The 19,068-nt window shown below is 33.2% G+C and overlaps 2 protein-coding genes across 2 annotated transcripts; both read right to left on the reverse strand.

Moving 5' to 3' along the window:
* DEX1 (defective in exine formation protein (DEX1)) lies at positions 1 to 5,980 on the reverse strand. The gene is made up of 13 exons (XM_079064748.1): positions 5,579 to 5,980; positions 4,866 to 4,976; positions 4,628 to 4,710; positions 4,364 to 4,481; positions 3,843 to 4,000; positions 2,795 to 3,303; positions 2,643 to 2,713; positions 2,304 to 2,560; positions 1,762 to 1,943; positions 1,307 to 1,590; positions 942 to 1,059; positions 677 to 859; positions 1 to 554 (listed from the first exon to the last, which is right to left on the reverse strand). The coding sequence occupies exons 1-13, from the start codon at positions 5,707 to 5,709 to the stop codon at positions 237 to 239; spliced, it is 2,523 nt and encodes an 840-aa protein (XP_078920874.1). The 5' UTR covers positions 5,710 to 5,980; the 3' UTR covers positions 1 to 236.
* Positions 5,981 to 11,321: 5,341 nt separating this feature from the next.
* Positions 11,322 to 16,845, reverse strand: LOC145129883 (mRNA capping enzyme family protein). The gene is made up of 18 exons (XM_079064708.1): positions 16,638 to 16,845; positions 15,574 to 15,782; positions 15,249 to 15,411; positions 14,997 to 15,148; positions 14,736 to 14,819; positions 14,363 to 14,425; positions 14,153 to 14,284; positions 13,863 to 14,069; positions 13,656 to 13,778; positions 13,529 to 13,578; positions 13,284 to 13,446; positions 13,062 to 13,199; positions 12,869 to 12,991; positions 12,690 to 12,788; positions 12,510 to 12,599; positions 12,357 to 12,438; positions 12,126 to 12,256; positions 11,322 to 11,859 (listed from the first exon to the last, which is right to left on the reverse strand). The coding sequence occupies exons 2-18, from the start codon at positions 15,739 to 15,741 to the stop codon at positions 11,716 to 11,718; spliced, it is 2,112 nt and encodes a 703-aa protein (XP_078920834.1). The 5' UTR covers positions 15,742 to 15,782; positions 16,638 to 16,845; the 3' UTR covers positions 11,322 to 11,715.
* Between the last annotated feature and the right edge of the window lie 2,223 nt (positions 16,846 to 19,068).

Consider the following 19,068-nt stretch of genomic DNA (forward strand, 5'->3'; position numbering starts at 1 on the left):
TTAAAAACAAAAATTATCTGAATAAATACCAATTTCCTTTAAAAAAGAAAATCCTGCCTCATGAACTGAAATGACATCTATATTAATAAAAAAAAAAAAAAAAAACTAAAATGGGAACTGTTTTTCTTTTTCCCAACTCTGCAACTCCTCCATCTAACAACACCAAAAAACAAAACGACATCGTTTCTGTTTCTTTTGTTTTCCACTATATATCTTGTTATCTCTCATTTCATAAGTCATAACTCTGTGTTGCGTGAGAAGGAAGGCAAAGGCATGGCTTCCTGTGGTCGAAAGATAACCAGCACCGCAAACATCCCAATCATTGGAAGCACCAGCAGCCATTTCAGCAATTTGTAGTAATGAAGATGAAACGTCAACGAGAACTCATCAGAAAAGTACAATCCATTCTTGTCGGTCATCTCCACCACCACCGTTCCCGTCGTCCGTACACCCACCGTCGGCAGCTTCATCCTGTATTTCCCGGCCTTTTCAAACACCTCGTTCTTCTTAATCGTTCTTTCCCCTTGGTAATTTCCCGGAACCAACAACGATGTCTGCAAAATAAAAAAGTTCGAGCGGGAAAAGCAAAAATCGATTTAGGTCAAAATTGGAAACCCGATTTAGGTCGGAGTGAATCTTAAACATTCGTTTCGTTTGTAGAGGAAGTAGATCTTACAGTGACATTGTAAGGGCCTTGAGAACCCGAGGGCACCCTGTGTTTATCTACAATTTCAATTTCCACCCAAAAATTCTTTCCTTCTTCATCGCGGAATGTTCTGGATGAAGGCGTAACGTACACCCCTTCACGCTCAACACGAGCTGCAACGTTGTTTCGTCCTTGATTATGTGATCTCCATGCCTATATAATATTTAAAAAAAAAAAAAAAAATTTATATCAACAACCAAAGTGGTAATATGGACATTTGGCATCCATGACTTGCCTTGAGAGGATGATGTGGAGAAGGTGTTGAAAAACAAAACACATTCCCATTCATGGTTGTCACTATAAGATCAAGATCATCTCCACCATCAACATTGTCCGCCAACACCATGCTATATCTATTCATTAAACAAATTTCATAAATATACATACCGAAGGTATTTTGGTCTTTTAATGAAAAAGAAAAGAATTGAATAAAATTAGTTCCACCTAGGCCTAAAAATGGAATTTAAAGAATTGTGGCGGATCCGAATTCCATCCATTTGGCAATCAAACACACAAAGGAATGAAATCAGGGATTCCGACTCCGTCGGAATCGTGGATTCCGATTCCGTTGGAATCCACTTAAGGGTAAGAGAGACTTACGATGTTTCGCCGATATCAACAACATCAGCACATGAGGAAGGTCCATCGATGAGATACAAATAGCCATCAAATGAAGTTGTGACGAGTGTAAGTCCTTTCTTCTTTTCCTTTCGTTTACCCAAATCAACAAGGAGGACTTGATTCATGACTCTCCCATGGGTTCTGTATGGATACGGGCGTACAAATGACCCGTCTTTACCACTTAAGACATAAATATTTCCAGATACGGTTGGAACCACCACATCAGTGTGCCCATCTCCGTCCACGTCACCAACACTCACACCCTAAGGAGAAAATGTGAAATCGGGTTTCTCATTAGGACATTGTACTTTGAAATTTTCAAAATTGCTTTGTATTTTCCATTTGGATAATAATAATAATATTGATATAGGAGGAAATGAAAGTACATTGCTATTTCTTGCATTTGACCCTAAATCATAGAATCATATTAATACCTGAGGAATTAAGCTTTTAAGATGAACTTCCCAAATTTCTACACCTTGAGGAGTCCATGCAGCAACATTTCCATGTACATCAGTAGTCACTAATTCAATCTTTCCATCATCATTGATATCAGCAGCCACTACTGCACCCTGGATTTCAGCCATCTCAAGAGGGAACTTCTCCCTTACTTTGCCTGAAAAAAATAAATTACTTTTTTACCCTTCAATTGCTCAAGCAATCAAAAATGGCATTGTACTTTCATTGCCCTTGTAAAGTATTGTTTGTTTCATATAGATTATAAATACTTGCAAAAATATTTTGAATCACCGTTTTATCAATCCATTGTGCATGAAATTTTCATAAAGTATTTTTTAGATAAAATAAAATAAAAGGGTACTTCATTATTTCTTTTAACAAGGGGGAAATGGTTGGAACTGAATTCCATGAATACCAATGGAATTCAATTCCTTACTCATTTGCAACCAACTCCCGGAATGGAATGTGATTGGAAAATAAAAATACTATTTAGAATTTAATATTTTAATTAAATTACCTTTATGATCAAGGACATAAAAAAAGCCATAAGAAGTTCCTACAAGAATGTCAAGGTATCCATCACCATCCAAATCAACCACAGTTGGAGAGGAATATATATAGGCACGCAACTTCCCACTATCAGTACTTAAATCCAATTCTGCTGTCCACTTAACTTGTTTTGTCTCAAGGTTAAAAACGACAATTCCTCCACCAACATATTTCCCAATATCAATACCATCAAGTTCCTTCACATGCTCTGGATTATCATAGTACCTGAAAACAACATCCATTGTAAAAACAAAATAACAAACTAATAGCAGTAATTTAGGGTTTAGGGTTTGGGGTTTATACTTACTCATGATCAAAGAAGTATGACACTGCAATAATCATCTCAGAAACCCCATCACCATCAATATCAGCAATCACCTGAAAACCAACAAGAAAAAGGGCATTCACGTCTTTTGCACAGAGTTATAGCGAGAGTTCACAAAATGTGTAAAGACTTACAGGTGTGCATAGAATGTGTGAATCAACATGGACATAATTCTGAGATGCTTCATGTTGTGCTTCAGTCCACTCTTCATCCCCCCACATTGTTTCATCAACATAATCATCATAATCATAACTATACTCATCTGCCAGCTCATCATTGTCACGAAACAGCTCAAAAGATTGATCAGCATCTGCCTCAAGGGCTTCATTGTTTTCAACAGTTGCAACAGGAACATCCTTGTGATCATTGGTATTAATGTTTTCTTCTAGAAGCCTTCTTCCAGTTTTTGTTTCATTATTAGAACCTTCTAGATTCTCTGGTGCAGATATTGATGAGATATTATGTGTGTCATTTGGCAACTCGATATGTGGAATAGTATTATTTTGTGCATCACTCTCATTCTGTGGACTTCCGGAATGTTCCTCTGAAGAAGTATTCATTGTATTCTGTGGTGGTTCAGGTTTTGGCTGTGTTTCATTCTCTTTTCCCTTATTGTCCTCCACATCAGATGTATGGTTTGCTTCTTTGGGGGCAGAAGAAATATTAATCGAGTTAATTTATAGTTATGATGTTAATAACCACTTTATTTAAGCAAAAAGTTTAGAAAAGAGGAAAAAGTTCTACATATCCATTGAATGAAAACTCAAATTCAAACAAAAAAGTTATCTTTTTTTCACCAACAGCATACTTTTCAATTAAAAAAAAGTTGTTTAAACAGTTGGCAAAAATTTATTGCAAATCAATCAAGTCATGCTTCTTAACTCTTTTTCTTATTAAGGCATAGTACTTTGATAAATATACTCAACTATAGCATTGTACTAAAATCTTTTTTCTTGTTAGGACATTATACTTTTAAAATCTACCCAATTATAGTAGTGAAATTTGCTTTGTAAATGGATATGTTTTTCAAAGTTAGATGGTGTATGCATGTAATAGATAGAAATGAAAGTAAGATGATATCATGATATAAGAAACAAATCAATGGAACTACATTGCTATTTTTTGCATTTAACCCATATGAATATTTTCCCATCATTATTTTATAAAAAAGTAAAGACATACGAGGTATGGAGTGAACAGCAGACTCCTCTTTAAGTAGGTCATCATGAACATCTGGATGTGATCGATCAACTACCTCTGGATGCAATCCCACATACCAATCCCTTTTAGCTTTTAGCCTAGGAACCTCTAGTTTATCTGACATCATATAACCTGAAGCCCTGCAAAATGTAAACAAAACCAACACTGAATATGGATGCTCCATGGGTAAGGGTTAGACACAAGAAATAGCAATGTACTTTCATTGATTTCTTTATCATATCATATCATATACAATTTACAACAATGTACTTTGAAAAATCTACCCAATTACAGCAATGAGATCCAAATACAAAGCAATTTTCACTGCTATAATTAGGTAGATTTTTTAAAAGTATGTGCTTTAATAAGAAAAGAATCAAAAGCACAATGTTGTAATATGAAGAAATGAAAGTGGGAAATGGAAGTACAAAGATAAACGAAAGTTTGTTGCTATTTCTTGCATTTAGCCCTAAGAAGAAAAGGAAAAAAAAAAACTAATATACCGGAAGAAGAGCACCTCGCCATTGTATGTAGCCAAAGCTATTTCTCTCACACCATCTTTGTCAATATCATATAAGAGTGGACTTGCATGAACAGTGGATTGATGAAAAGCAGGCCATCCTGATAAAATCATACAAAACAGAAGTATTATACACAGAATGAGGGTATTTTGGTCTTTTGATGATCACAAGAAAGAAGTCCTATAACAGAAAAACATAGTGTAGAGATGCAAATAAGAAGCAATTGATTGTGATAGAGCAATATACCTGGCATTTTGTCTCCATCAGAACCTTCTAGAACTTCCAGGTAGTGAACAAAAGATGGAACAACAACATCAAGCTTGCCATCACTGAGATACAGAAAAGTGTTATTAATAGGGGATATTTATATAAGTATATACTTGGATTGAAATACTATATGAAACAAAGTTTATATCAATAAAAAATGGTTTGCAGTAGAAAATGGTAACACTACATTGAGGAGACAGTTGCCAATTCTCTTTACCTGTTGATGTCAGCAATCAATGGTGTTGCATATATGCTAGAACTAACTTCAGTCTGCCATCTTAGCTCCAAATTCTGAGGGCATTGTTTATTCAACAATTCATCCTCATCACTACCACATCAAAAACAAAAAAGTCAGTAACAGAAACAACTGTAAAAGATGTACACTGTTAGAAAGAAATACTAAGAGCAGTAATATTGAAACACTTCAAGAGTCGCTTACACTAAGTCCCTATCAGGCTATCACTCTGTAATTCTTCCCCTATTGTATTTCTAACTAATAGAGACAAAACAAAATATCCATGATGAGAAGTTATGTAATCACCTATGACTAGTTTACTACTAGAAGACCTTGTAAGGAGATTACTAGTAAGCCCTCATAAAGAACTCACAATCAATACCATGTTTCTACAATCCCCCTACTTACAGGCCCATACAGAAGCAAGGGCACGAACAATAAATCATGATCCAGATTCAATTCAATTCACCTCAAGGGTCAATCGATAATCCAAATGAACTAACTTAAGCAAGCTGATGAAATAACTCCCAAATCAGCAGAAATCACGGTAAGAACTACTTCTAGGTCTTTATTAGGAGCTCATAATTCAGAAACGGATTCATGCTCCAAATGATACAGGAGTAGCTAAATTATCAAACATAAAATTATCATGCAAAAAATGGACGAAATTCAAAGTAACAAATAAGAAGGCTTACAAATTGGGATAGCCCAGGTTATCGTCGGTAGCCTCACGTTCACGAAACTTGTTCGTTTTTGCTTCCTCTCCATGGATTAGACTCAATGATATAGAAAAGAGAAGTAAAAGAAATAAAACCCTAATTTTCATGAAGAAGACCTTGATCTTACTAAGTTCACTACAAGATGAAGTATGTGAAATGAGAGAAAGCGTACAAATGGTGGATCAGATGTAGATATGAATAAACCCTCGGGAATCTTCTCTGTAACAGAGATTTTCGCAAGTAGAGACGACGATCCGAGAGGGACGACGACAGGCAGCAGTGTCTATTAGACCTGAATTGGAGTTACAGAAGACCCTCCCACCATGAGCGGATTTAATCGCACCCTTCGTGTTTGGTAAGAGACCGAGAAGGTAATGAGGAAAAAATGCATTCTATATTTCTATTATCATTATTTTGGTTAAAAGAAAAATAATCTTAAAATTGTACATGTTAATTATTAGGTGTAACCAAAATATAATAAAACTAAGTTAGATGGATTATTCACAATATTGTGAGTTAGTAATACTAATATACAATATAATAAAATGATAATTATGTTTATAAAACTAGAATTGTATTCATGTTTGAGCATTTTTCGATACCAAGTAACATTGTTAACGGTTTGTGGTTAGGTTTTTATTCGCAAGAATAAGATCAAGCCCATATGACGAAAAACTAACTCATGACAAATTTGAAGATGAATATGATATAGGAACTAGCCTACGAAAAATCTCTTCATGGGGCACTGCCCTCGGTCCCCGCAAGGGGCGGCTCCCCCTTGACCCCCTACTAACAAGTATAATGTTAAAAGGTGAATCAGTCTCTACACCTTAATAAGTTTCACATTTCCTCCACCAAGATAAATCGAGTGCCTAAGATTGCCGGTTGTGAGGTTAGTGATTGGGTGTTTAAGCATTATCTCATAAATATGACACAATGCTTAAGATTAATAAAGGGTTAATTAGTTTTGCAATCTTATGATTAAAATATGTTTAATAATTTCGCCTTGCTTCAAAACTTTTTTAATCAAAATCGCGTTTGTTACTTGTTAAAAAAACTCTACTTTTGGTGTCTTGTTTTAATTTTGTATCCAATAGGTGGCATACGATCAATTATTACAAATAAATTAAAATCATGTAAAATAACTACACAAAACTATTGTGCGCATGTATACTAAGATATTAATTCCACCAATGGCGTGTTCGGTACGAAGCGTTTAGGAGTGTTTGAGAGCTTCTAGCTTCTAGCATTTGACAAAACGCTTCGTTTTGAACAAAAAGTCTTGTTTGGCGCTACAAGTTTCTAGCGTTTAGTTTAAACAAAACGTTCCAAATCCAAAAACTACTTCATATAGCGTTTAACAAAACGCTACAAGCTACAAGCTACCCGTTACCAGCTAGTTTTGCCAAACACGCCCTAAGTCATAGCAAAAGTTAATATGGTTAATTTTCTAGAGTAATACCTAAATTATTGCAATAATAACTTTTTTATATGTAGATCTCGAAATTTGTGCCATCTTCATGCCAACAGCTTTTTGAACACTCGAATTCTCGTCTTCTTGTTTTAAACCTTCGCTTGATTACATAAAATCAAATACGAAATTTATTGTATTACTCTTACATGAAGAAAAAAAACTCGGCTCGTGCCTCTTTGAAAATTTACAATTACAACAAAAAACATGAGCATTGTGTACCTAAATAAAAATAGCCAAACTACGGATATTCAATGACAATGGTCTTAAGGTGAATGCTAACCATGTATAAAAAATCATATTATATATCAAATACATAAAATCTGTTGGTGATTTTAGTATTATCAACATATTTTAGTATAGTTATTATTAATATTGGGATAGACTGAGCTTCATTTACTAACCGAGACAGGAGGTGCGGGGTACACACTCGGAGTGATAAATATGAAATCGGGAATACGGAGGGTCTGAGGACAGAGCCCCTGGATGTAGGTTTCCAAGGGGCTGCGCTACTGGCGGGGTCTAGGGGTAGTGCCACTTACGGGGTCCAAGGGGGAAAGAAACCTAAACGGATTTTTAAATCTAGAAAGGGTCCAACCATGCAAATTCCCGCCAAAACTAGTAATGATGTCATAAGTTGGTTATGTCATAATAACCAACTCATTTTGGCGCCAAATGCATGTAACTTTCGTCAACCAACTTTCAACCGATTTTCTATCATCTATTTAAGGATGATTGAAGTTCCAAAATTCGGTTGGAACATAGATACTCTCGAAAATCATTCTTCTAATTATATCATTTTTTTAAGAACACAAAACAACAAGGTGTTTTCTGTGTTTCAGATTTAGAAGTGGCATGACTTCTAAATTGCCGTTCATTGGATTATCTCAAATATGATTTCGTGATACCCAAAGTTATAGGGTCAAAACCACATATTTTGAAAAGTGATTGCAATCACGGTCCTAGAAATATCCAAGTAAATATCTTTCTGAATCCACTTTCTCTATTGACATATAATAGTCTCAACTTGAGTGCCTTGGAGGACCGAACCCACGTATGTGGCAAAATACAAGAATGACTTGTGGCTATTGATATTCTTAAGACCTCAATATCTAACAAAGCTGTATCTAAATAACAAAAACAAAAGCAAAGGAAAATCACAAAATTTAACCATGCTTCCTTGTAGGCATGGTTCATGCCATAAACAACTTCACAAGGCAATAATTATGTGCAATCTGCACTGCAAATCGGAGCCAAACACTTGACTCGCAATGAAATCCACGCATTGGCAATGCCTATATGGTAACCATGGAAGGTTCTAATATTTGATGTTTTGTTTTCATAACAAGCATAAAACTTTTATTACACATGCAAATGAAATCGAAAATACATCCACCGGGATCACCAAAGGGATTGTATAAATAATGTGGGGTTGTAATTTATGTAAGAACCAAAACAACTTTCCTTTATTAATATACATACACATGCAAGATAATCATACGTCGACTGTTAGTTTTAAAAAATGATGTTTTTCACAATGTATGTGACATCCTTAAAACATGCCAATTTTTTTCACAATGTATGTGACATCCTTAAAACATGCCAATTTTGAAAAAAAAATATATGTTTATAAAAACTCTTTTAATATTAACCGCAACAGAAAATCTCAGGTAAATTTACAAATTTTTAATAAACCAGAAAATGTCTAAAAATAAAAAAATGTGAGGGACGCCTCAACCATGTATCATTTCATAAGTAACTCAAAAAAAAGTCTTTAAATCTCTCAACTAAGCGATGCATTTCTAACCACAAGTGTTTCTAACTTGCTAGTCAAAGTAATAAGTCAAACTCAAAAGCATGGTGAACGTAGATTGGCTCAATGCATATGTATATCATAAACCACAAATATGATAAAAATTGTACATCATACATACTTATAAAGCTAACATTTTTTCTTGAATCTCATGCATTTGAAACCCCCTTTTTTAACTTCCTCAAACCACATTCATTTGAAACCCCATTTTTTAACTAATGCAACTCAAAAGTTTTCTTAATTATGATTTAACATTCAAAAGTTTTATAACGTATATTATGTTTAATTAGCATTTAGTGAAAAGTTTACTATAAAAAGGTCAATCTTTTGGGAAGACATGCATACAAATCATATACAAATTTCAGAAAGAAAACAAACTTAAAGGTTTTTTTGTTGGGTTGAGGTCTTATGACCACTTTTGGAAATATGCTATTATATTAGAGCTTTTAATTTGTAAGTTTGTTATACTAATTAATTTTTATATTTTCTTCGTTTTTGGATTATTGTAATACAGTCGTTGTATATTGCGGTTTAATCGTTAATATATTGATCATATGTTATATAGGGTGATGTCGAAAATATTTAATTAAATATTTTAAATATGTTTTTTTTGTTTTGTAATTGTACCGTTTCAAAAAGATAATTAATTAAAACTTATACATATGTTATAATTTCCATCTCTCTCTCTCTCTCTCTCTCTCTCTCTATATATATATATATATATATATATATATATATATATATATATATATATATATATATATATATATATATATAATAGAGGTCAAAACACTTCAACCAAAATTCATTTAAAATCTAATATTTCAAATGCTTTTTAATAATGATTGTAAAAATTTCAACATGTGTTACTTAATTGATTGATTAATAAAAATATTAATGTTTTGAAACTCCTAACTCATAAACTTATATTATTTAATTTGTTAGTTAACTAAAATATTTTTTCTACATAAATATAACATTTTTATGTTTGGTTACTCATATTTGTTTATGTAATTAGAAAACAAGGTGTACATAGAATGACTACTTCAATTTCACATAGGAATCGATATCACTATAGAGGTATGTTGTCTTTAACCGGTAGTAGGAGATCCACATATCCTTTTTAATTATTTATATTAATGCTTAGTAATATCTATTTTATATTCCTATTCACCTTAATTTTTTAGGTACAAATTAAGGAAGAGAATTCTCGGCGCACCAACATAAAGTCAAACGTACGCCTTGCAAAATATGTAATTAAAATTAAATATCATATTTATTAATCGACTTATTTTAAAACTCTTTATGACATTTATATATAATGATATATTTTGTATGACTTCATTCTTAATTTCAATGTTTAATATTTGAAAGTTCATATATGAAACCTTGGATGTTTTGATGTAATATAAATAGTGTAATACAAAGTTTATTAGTTAAATATTGTTTATTAATAGCTCATTCAAAACAACTTATTTCTTATTTTATCCAAAAAATATTATCAGACATAAGAAAAATAGATTATATTAATGTTATACAAAAACTTATAATATATATTGGATATTATAAAAGTAAAAGTAAAGTTTATAAGGTATGAACTATATTAAATAGTATCAAAATATAAGTTGATGGATTTTTATGTTATTTGATAATTCGGTTAATGCCCAAAAAATGACTAAAAACATAAATTTCAACATATTTCTATTTTTCCCATAATTATTTTAACCACTTAAATGCATTCTTGCGCAACACGCGATGTTACGCCTAGTATATTAAATAATCGTAATCAACCATAACTGCAAATAACCATATGTTAAACCCATAATAACAACATAATTCAATTTTGTGTTGGGAGTTCTATTTGAAGCGGAATAGTTCATGATATTTGTTGGCATCTATATTAATTTATCTTTGGACAGGAGTGCAATATATTGAATTATTATTAGTTTACATTTGAATAACTTGATCCATTATAATTTACGATGACTAATATTTAGAGAGCTCTGCAAAGCATAAAACTAGTAGCAGTAGCTTTTCTTCCCTTCAAACCGGAGAGCTCAAAAAGTACCAATTTTTCCTTTTCTTTTTTCCTCCATCTCCAAAAAACACAAATAATATACTTGTTTTTCATGTATTAGTTTAATCTCAATCAATGTAACAAAGTTTCAACAACACAATCAGTTTTCTTTCTATTTGGTTTCTCACTCTTTCTATACGATCACAACATCCAACCCAATAGAAGCTATTGCAAAAACATGTTTTGGCAATATGTATGCAAGAACAAAACACCAGTGTGTGTTGTCTTGTGTGTTGTGTAGAACAAAACAATTGCATTTGACATGTATTAGGCTAGAACCAAGTACTTATATCTCTTGTCTGTGCAAAAGACATAAATGCCCTTATCCCTAAAAGTTTGTTGAGTGTAGTCCCGTATATAAGAGAAAAAGACAAGCGATCCATAAAAGTTGTGCAAGTCATGAAAGACTTAAGACATAAACTAAAATATACATTTACTAATAATCCTTGTGCTAATCATTACCCGAATCTTGAATAACTTGTTAATACGAAAAAGGCCGTCATATGATGATGATGATGATGATGATGATGATGATGATATGTTTGTCCATGTCCATGTCAATGTCCATCCATAAGCTAAAGATCAAGCGCACCAACTGGATCATGCAAACAAACTCACCAGACAGCACAATTTACAACAATATTAAATCAATCCCTCCTTCCCTCCCCTAATTACACAAACATTATCATTTTCATCTATCCTAACTCCATCCATACCATTACCATTACCATAAATAATACCCTCCTCCTTCCTCATTTTGGTCTCCCTGAACCCGAGTGGTGGTGCCCTTTGCTGTCCTGTTGTATCCTATCCTTATACATCGGCAACTGTATTATCTCCCTTATCTCATCCAGCAGTACCTCCTCCGTAATGTTGTCCTTTATGCTCCTCATCACCTGTCCACCATCCACACACCCATATAACCACCAAAATACATATATACGCATCAGGCGCATTACAATGTATGTAATGCGCCTGATGCATGCACCTGTTGCAAGTATCTTGCAACAGACGCAATTGCATTGTGCCTGGTGCATACAATGCTTTTGTGCACCACACCAGGCACAATGCGCCCGTATGCATAAGGCACAATGTGTATTCTGCATTGCATTGCATTGTGCCTGGTGCATACGTGCATGGGATGTAAGAGAGAAAGTGGGACCTTTCGGTATGTGTTGAAATCATTTGGTGTAGCTTTATCTGTCCTAATACGCATACACACCCATACTTCTTCCTCTTTATTCCAAGCACACTCCACAATCTTCCCTGAGTATGATGCAAGATCAATATCATCTGCAGATTCACAAGAAACAAGATCAGGGATCAAAAAATACTAAAATCATATAGGGTTTATGTCTGAGTAAAACATAACAAAAGCAACATTATTACTGACCACCAAATGCAATTCTGTTGCCCTCCATGAGCTTCTTCTTCCCTCGTTCAAAAAGAAATAGTAGCTGCCGATCTTCAGCCATCTGTTGAAGTTAGCAAGTGGTAATTATTATTGGTGTATAAGAACATAAAAGAAAATTTTGAAAAAACAAACCTCGAAAAGGAAATCAACTGAGTTCATTGATGCGTATTTCCACTTTAAAAGTCCTTCATGTGTACGAGGGACATAAGGGTCATCCCAACCCTGACATATAGAGTCCAAAATTAAAAGCCAAAAAACCATAAAATATTAATATATGTATGTGAGTGAGTGAGTGGATTTAGATTTTAGCACCTGAAAAACTAAACCATCTGCATCATGTGAAAGCCGAGGAATGAACTCCTTCAAAAGTTTAGTCACAGTAGAAAGCAACCAAAAGTCCTTCCTTCTCACCTACCAAAATCAAAACTTGACAAACATAAGTAAAAAATTCAACCGATTTTCTTACTTTTTAATTAAATGATAATAAATACCCTAAATGGCTCCAAGTCATATCTATACAACGAATGCCCATGTTTAAATATTTTATGACGTTCATGGTTTCGAGGTTCAACCACTTCCTTCTCCAGCATTTTCCATCTTTCATAAAAAGGTCTCTGCATCAAATCCAAAATATAAAAACACCACAAGATTAAAACTTAAAACCACAAAATCATAAAACTTTACCTCAATTACAGAAACTTGATTAATAGCCATCAGATCATAAATCAAATAACGTCTTTCTTGTTTGCGAGTGTCTGGCACTGTATCAATTATCATCTCCCCATCAAGCAGTGTGAAGTGGTGAACCTTCTCAGCTAAACCCTTGCAAAAAAATCACATTTTTATGTCACATCACAACCTCATTAAAATAAATAAATAATAATAATAAACTCGGTGTAAACATACTTCATTATTCAGTTTCCATGGAAATCTCATTTGTACCCTTCGAAACACAAAATTTCTGTCAATTAAATAACACCCGTCCATGGTAATCAACATCATATATCTTGTCCCATCAGCTTTCCATGTAGCATAATAGTAACGCTGCCTAAGAAGTTGCAAATTCTCCCTATTGTAAACAGGGGTAGAATTGTCAATTCACCAACAAGATAACAAAATGAGAATATACAATAATACAAATACAATCAAACCTGTCTAGAGAAACTGGATGTGAGCCTGGAAACTGATGATTCCCTCTAGCCTGAGAAGCAAGTAAACATTTTATTATGCATAATTTAATTTTCCATTGTGGAAAATAATATTTAATTACGTTATTACCCCTGCAGATAATTTTAGGGCTTGATAACAGAATTGTCGGAATCCATCTTGCTGATCTTGAGGAATACTGTCTCCTAAAACATCATCATTTGTCATCACCCCTTCTGTATCATGATTCTCTTCCTACAAATAAAAAAGTATTTGAACATCAATGATGTGAATAAAATCATAAAATTCTAAAAAGGTAAAACAAGGGTAAAAACGTACATTGAGCGGATCCACAGGAACTCCATCATCATCTTCATCTGGTAATGCCTCTCCATTTAGATCAAACTCAGAAGATCTTTTCCACTCAGGGGTAGAAGGGCAAGTGATCATATCAGGCTTTCTTTCATGGTAAAAAGCAAACAAGGCATCAATATAATCTGGTTTATATATCCCTGGAGGGCGTGCTTCGGAAAATATTTTTATTGCCTGTGTAATTTATACATAGCTGGTGTAAGTTTATAAGTTATAACTAACATGATATGAATTTAAAAAGCAATAAAATAACTGACCTGAGTTACAGACATTGGTATTGTTCTCATGAGATAATGAATGATCATATATCCTGTACGATTATGCCCATGTGTGCAATGAACAAGAATATATTTTTTCGCGTTCTTTTGTCGAGCCAGAAATTGAGAAACCTGGTGAGGATTGAAGGGCAAAATGGTCATTTTAAGGATAGAAGGAACTTGTGCGCAATGATATTAAGAATAACTTGCCTCGTATACAAACTGATTAACAGCTTCGTTCTCTGGTACAGAACCACGCCCCTTGCAGTTGATCTAAATCAAACAAAAATAATTATATATATATATATGAACAATAATCATTATATGTTAAAATAGATGCAAAACAAAGTCATGGGTGTTGTCTCTTTTTTACTTAATGCAGAAAGAAGGATTTAATCAAGAAAGTCAGGGAAATGTAGCATTGTAGCAATGAGACTTTGATGACTTTCCCCTTTATTCTTTAAGTCCTAACTTTTTACAAATTTGCCCTCGTTTGTTTTTTCCTTCATTGTCTCAAATAATTTTTAAACATAATTTATCCATACTCCAGAAATTGATGAGTAGAAAGTATTTAGAAACTAACCTTAACATACTTGATGCCTTCTTTCTTCCAATCATTCACAGAATAGTAACGAGATGTATTTGTAAGATCAATTACTAACCCCAGCTGAAAAAATATCAATCAAAAATCAAATAAAGAATAGCTTCCCACAATTAGTCCAATCATACACAATACATAACAAGGCATTGCAGAAATAAACAGAAAAAGATAATGCTTTTTTCAAAGGTCAAGTGATAACATATATAGTAAAAAAATCAGATATATAGAAAGACTCATACTCACCTTCCTCCCCAAAACTCTTTGTTGGTGAATGACTTGTCTAAAGGAGTATCTTTTACCAGGGACAATACAGTCATTAAAAGACTCACCAAGAGGAACTTTAGAAGGAACAATACAACCTATTTCATGACCATATGCAGGACAATCCAACCATCCTACAATATCAAAAGTTGAATAATATAAAGTAGGTGTAAATTTAACAATCTGATAATATATTATATATGATATATCAACCATGAATGATAGCATACTTACCTGGTGGAAGCCTGCTCTTATCATATGTTCTCTGATTCTTTGTATGAAAAAGATGATCTTCCATAGACTTATAAGCTGGTTGTGTTGGTGTTGGTGTTGGTCTGTGTGTTGGTCTATCATCAGGGCGTTCACGTTTCAACCTTAGCTTTCTTTCTTCACGTTCCTGATTCAAGAATGTAGATTTAAGGGTCTAATCATGAATCATGATACTTGTACATATATAATTATATATACACACACACTAATTGTTAAGGCACATACGAAAGTAACAGGGTAGAGGACATATCAACTGTAAATGCAGTAAAACAACAAGAGAGTGAAGTACCCTGCGCATAATATCCACTGCTGTCTCTACATGTTCTACATGATGATGATGATGATGATGATGATGATGATGATGACTTGGCTTTTCTTCTGGTGCACTGTCCTCACTGAGAGTTTGTTCATAAATCTCTTCATCTTCTTCGGGTTCAGGCGATGCATTTAAATCCATGCTTATGTTCACTCAAAGATCAAGACAAGATAACTTATAACCTGGTCACAAAGGAGAAAATGCATCAGTATTAAAACTGGCAAGATTAAAGATAAAAGAACTGGTGGGAAAGAAAAGTAGTACTGACACATTTCTATCTTTGCCAATGCCACTCTAGAAATGTGAAATACAGAAAATCTTTACTTATGCCAGGTGACCAAAACATAGGCATCTCTAATTAGAGTAAACATAGTCAAATGCGAATCATTTACATTTTGATATGGCCAACGAAATCAGAAAGCACATTTATGAAAGAGATGTAAAGGGAAAGAAAAATCTACAAGGCCCTTTGATGACAATTGCAAACAGAAATGGATAAAAAAGTGCATACAGGATTTACCATTTGAATTTATGAAAACAAGGAGTAAAGATAATATGCAATTCAGGGAAAACATGAGAATAATGAAAAGGAAAGAGCTAAACTTGGACTTTGAATTCAAACGGACTCCTTTTCAACTTCAGTATTGGAAATTTTAAGCTTTTATAGGTGAATTCACTAACTAAACCACAGACATAATAATGTTGGAGGCAGTTCAGCAAAATCTTAGATACCAATTTGTGCTTGTAATTGTAAAGTACTTTCGTATCAAAAAGTATAGTGCTGCTCTTTTTCTAGGGGAAATGAACGACCTCTATAAATCACTGCGCGTAACCCTAATAGCTCTCGAGACTAATTTTCTCGAATTGTTAATAATCAGTACGATCAAAACCACATTGCGTCCTATTACCGTACACCTGAGCAAAAACCTAACTTAACAATCGAACAAAAGCATAAATCATGGCTGCAAATTGAATCCGAGAACGAAGAATAAGCAAAGGAGTGGTTAATGAACAAGTTACAGGGAAACAGCTCAAACCTCGAGTAACAACAATTCTTCAAACTTCACCCTAACTGCTCCATGAACCATGCAATATATAGAATCGTGAAGCCGAAAGCCCTTTTAATTGGTGGGAAGTCTTGAAAAAGGAAAGATTTGTTGACTCATAAACCCTAGAGATGAAAAATAATGGGAAGAAAAGAAAGAAACAGAGATCGCAACTTTAGATACCAAAGAACATGACGAAGGACGACGACCGAGTATTAAAGAGGGAGCTGGAAAAAGAGCGAGCTATCACAAGATTCCAATTTTCATTTTAAGTTTAATTTTAATCAAATGAATCTCCCAAATATTATCATGTATTCATATTGTCTCTAAAATTATTTTTAATCAAACTAATCTTCCAAATATTATCATGTATTCGTATGATCTCTAAAACTATTTAGAGTGAATTTATTTTTTAGTTATTCACTAAAATATCATATACTATTTTATATGTTTATTAATGCCTTGTTTTCTGAATATATAAGAAAAATAATAGATGTTTATATGAATTTCGTTAAATTCACCAATAGATTTTACTTATAAAATATTTTTACTTTTACTTGTATAATACCTCACGAATTTATTAATATTCATAAATGTTGCATTTTTTGTTAATTGAAGATAGATCAATTGGTTAAGGTGTTTGCTTGTTGTAGAGAATGGTTTGAGTTTGAATGTTGTTAAAATTGTTTTTATTATCAAACAAAAGGAAAAAAAAACAAAAAACGTATATGTAGGATTCGAATTCACACCATCCAACATAGAAACATAAGACACTAATCAACTAAGTTAACATGTATATGTTGCTAAATTCCAATGAATGTCGTTTTATAGTTGAAACAAAAAAACAGAAAATACAGAATTTCCGTGAGTAAAAACGAAGCACCATTTGTGAGCATTATATATTTTCCACGAGAAAAACAAAAATAACGTACATTTAAAAAAAACGCAAGTAAAATCAAAAACTAAGAATTGTAAGCTATAGTTAAGATAAATTTGCTAAAAAAAGTGTTATTTAAATTGTTAACTTGTATGTTTTCTTATATATGAATAATATGTTCAAATCTCAACAAAGACAATTAAATATTATTTTTATTTTTCAGTTCCAAATTTAAAAGAAAAAAAAATGTATGTTTATGCTTTTCATACTTATTTCTTGACCATAATTTAAAATTTCTAGTTTGTAAGTTTTACTCGTGAATTTAATTTATAAAAAAAAAAAAAAAAAAAAAAAAACCTCTTGTTTTCATTTTTAATTACGGAAAATATATAATGTTTGCAAATGGTTGGCGAATTGTGGATGTATTGGCAATTTTTTATAACAAGGTATTTCTTTTGTATTAGGAAAATAACACCGTACTTTTGTTAGTAATTTTGGTGATCATTAAGTAACAAAATTACACAAAAAAATGGGACAGAACTATAATAAGTAACTCCATATAGTAATTTTAGTGAATAATTTTTTTTGATTAATGTCAAAATTAATTACTAAACTATTAAAATTATACTTGTTTTCCATTTAACTTTTTTAATTTATAAGGTCGCTAAACTTATTAAATTTTGTCGTAGTTGTCATTATGATCGATGACAGTAGGTTCTACGTTTTTGTAACGTCCTAAAAATACTAAGTAACAATTTTTGTTTTAAATCAACCAAAACCATCAATCATTCGTTTCAAAACCCAACAAAGTGCGACGATATGTAAAATAGTTATCAGAGTACAAATCATATCATCAAATGCGGAACACTAGTGGATGCGCTGCAATCACGTCGAGCTCTTCCTCTTGGAACCGGAAGTATCTGAAAAAACATTGTAAACATAAGTCGTAAGCAAAAAGCTTAGTGAGTTCCCCAAAATACCATATATCATACATAGATTGGGCCCCGCCCGGTACAGATCTGTCAGTAACATGTAGTGGGCCCCGCCCAAACATACAAACAAATACATACAATAGTCATAAAGACAACTAGCATTCTATGAACATAATACAATAGGTCGTATTGGTGTCTTCTACCCGCAAATAGTGTGAGGAGACTCACCTCAATATGAAGATAACCGAATCTTACACACGATGCTGCTACAAAAGCTCCTCACACTAAACATATCAAAACCAACCCTAATTGATAATTAGGGTAATAACCCACAATCAAAGGTTCATTTCATATTCTCTCTCACTAGGTTAAAAGACTATTTTACCTTTCCAAGGATAGACCCATCCAACTTGGCTCAAAGCCCAACAATGGCCCGTTTCCACTTTTGGGAGTACGCTAAGCGTACTCCTTCAATACGTCATGCATACCGAGTTTCCACAGAAAAACGGGGCCAAGCCTCACTACGCGTTGCGTACTCATAGGTTACGTCATGCGTAACCGAGCAATTTGACAACCTCCTTATTATTGAGACCAAACGTACAACACTTAGATC

This window comes from Lactuca virosa, chromosome 8 (genome assembly GCF_052849685.1).
Source record: "Lactuca virosa cultivar CGN04683 chromosome 8, Lactuca_virosa_CGN04683_v6, whole genome shotgun sequence".
NCBI classification, from domain to species: Eukaryota; Viridiplantae; Streptophyta; class Magnoliopsida; order Asterales; family Asteraceae; genus Lactuca; species Lactuca virosa.

Bases quoted from the DNA above. Each gene is read 5' to 3' on its own strand.
- DEX1 (XM_079064748.1), bottom strand. From the start codon at position 5,709: ATGAAAATTAGGGTTTTATTTCTTTTACTTCTCTTTTCTATATCATTG. The intron at 2,714-2,794 runs GTAAGTCTTTAC...GTTGGTTTTCAG, and splicing joins CACACATTCTATGCACACCT to GTGATTGCTGATATTGATGG. The intron at 555-676 runs GTAAGATCTACT...TTTATTTTGCAG, and splicing joins AAGGCCCTTACAATGTCACT to ACATCGTTGTTGGTTCCGGG.
- LOC145129883 (XM_079064708.1), bottom strand. From the start codon at position 15,741: ATGGATTTAAATGCATCGCCTGAACCCGAAGAAGATGAAGAGATTTAT. The intron at 13,779-13,862 runs GTACGTTTTTAC...TTTTATTTGTAG, and splicing joins TTCCTGTGGATCCGCTCAAT to GAAGAGAATCATGATACAGA. The intron at 12,992-13,061 runs GTAAAGTTTTAT...GATTTGATGCAG, and splicing joins ATCAAGTTTCTGTAATTGAG to AGACCTTTTTATGAAAGATG.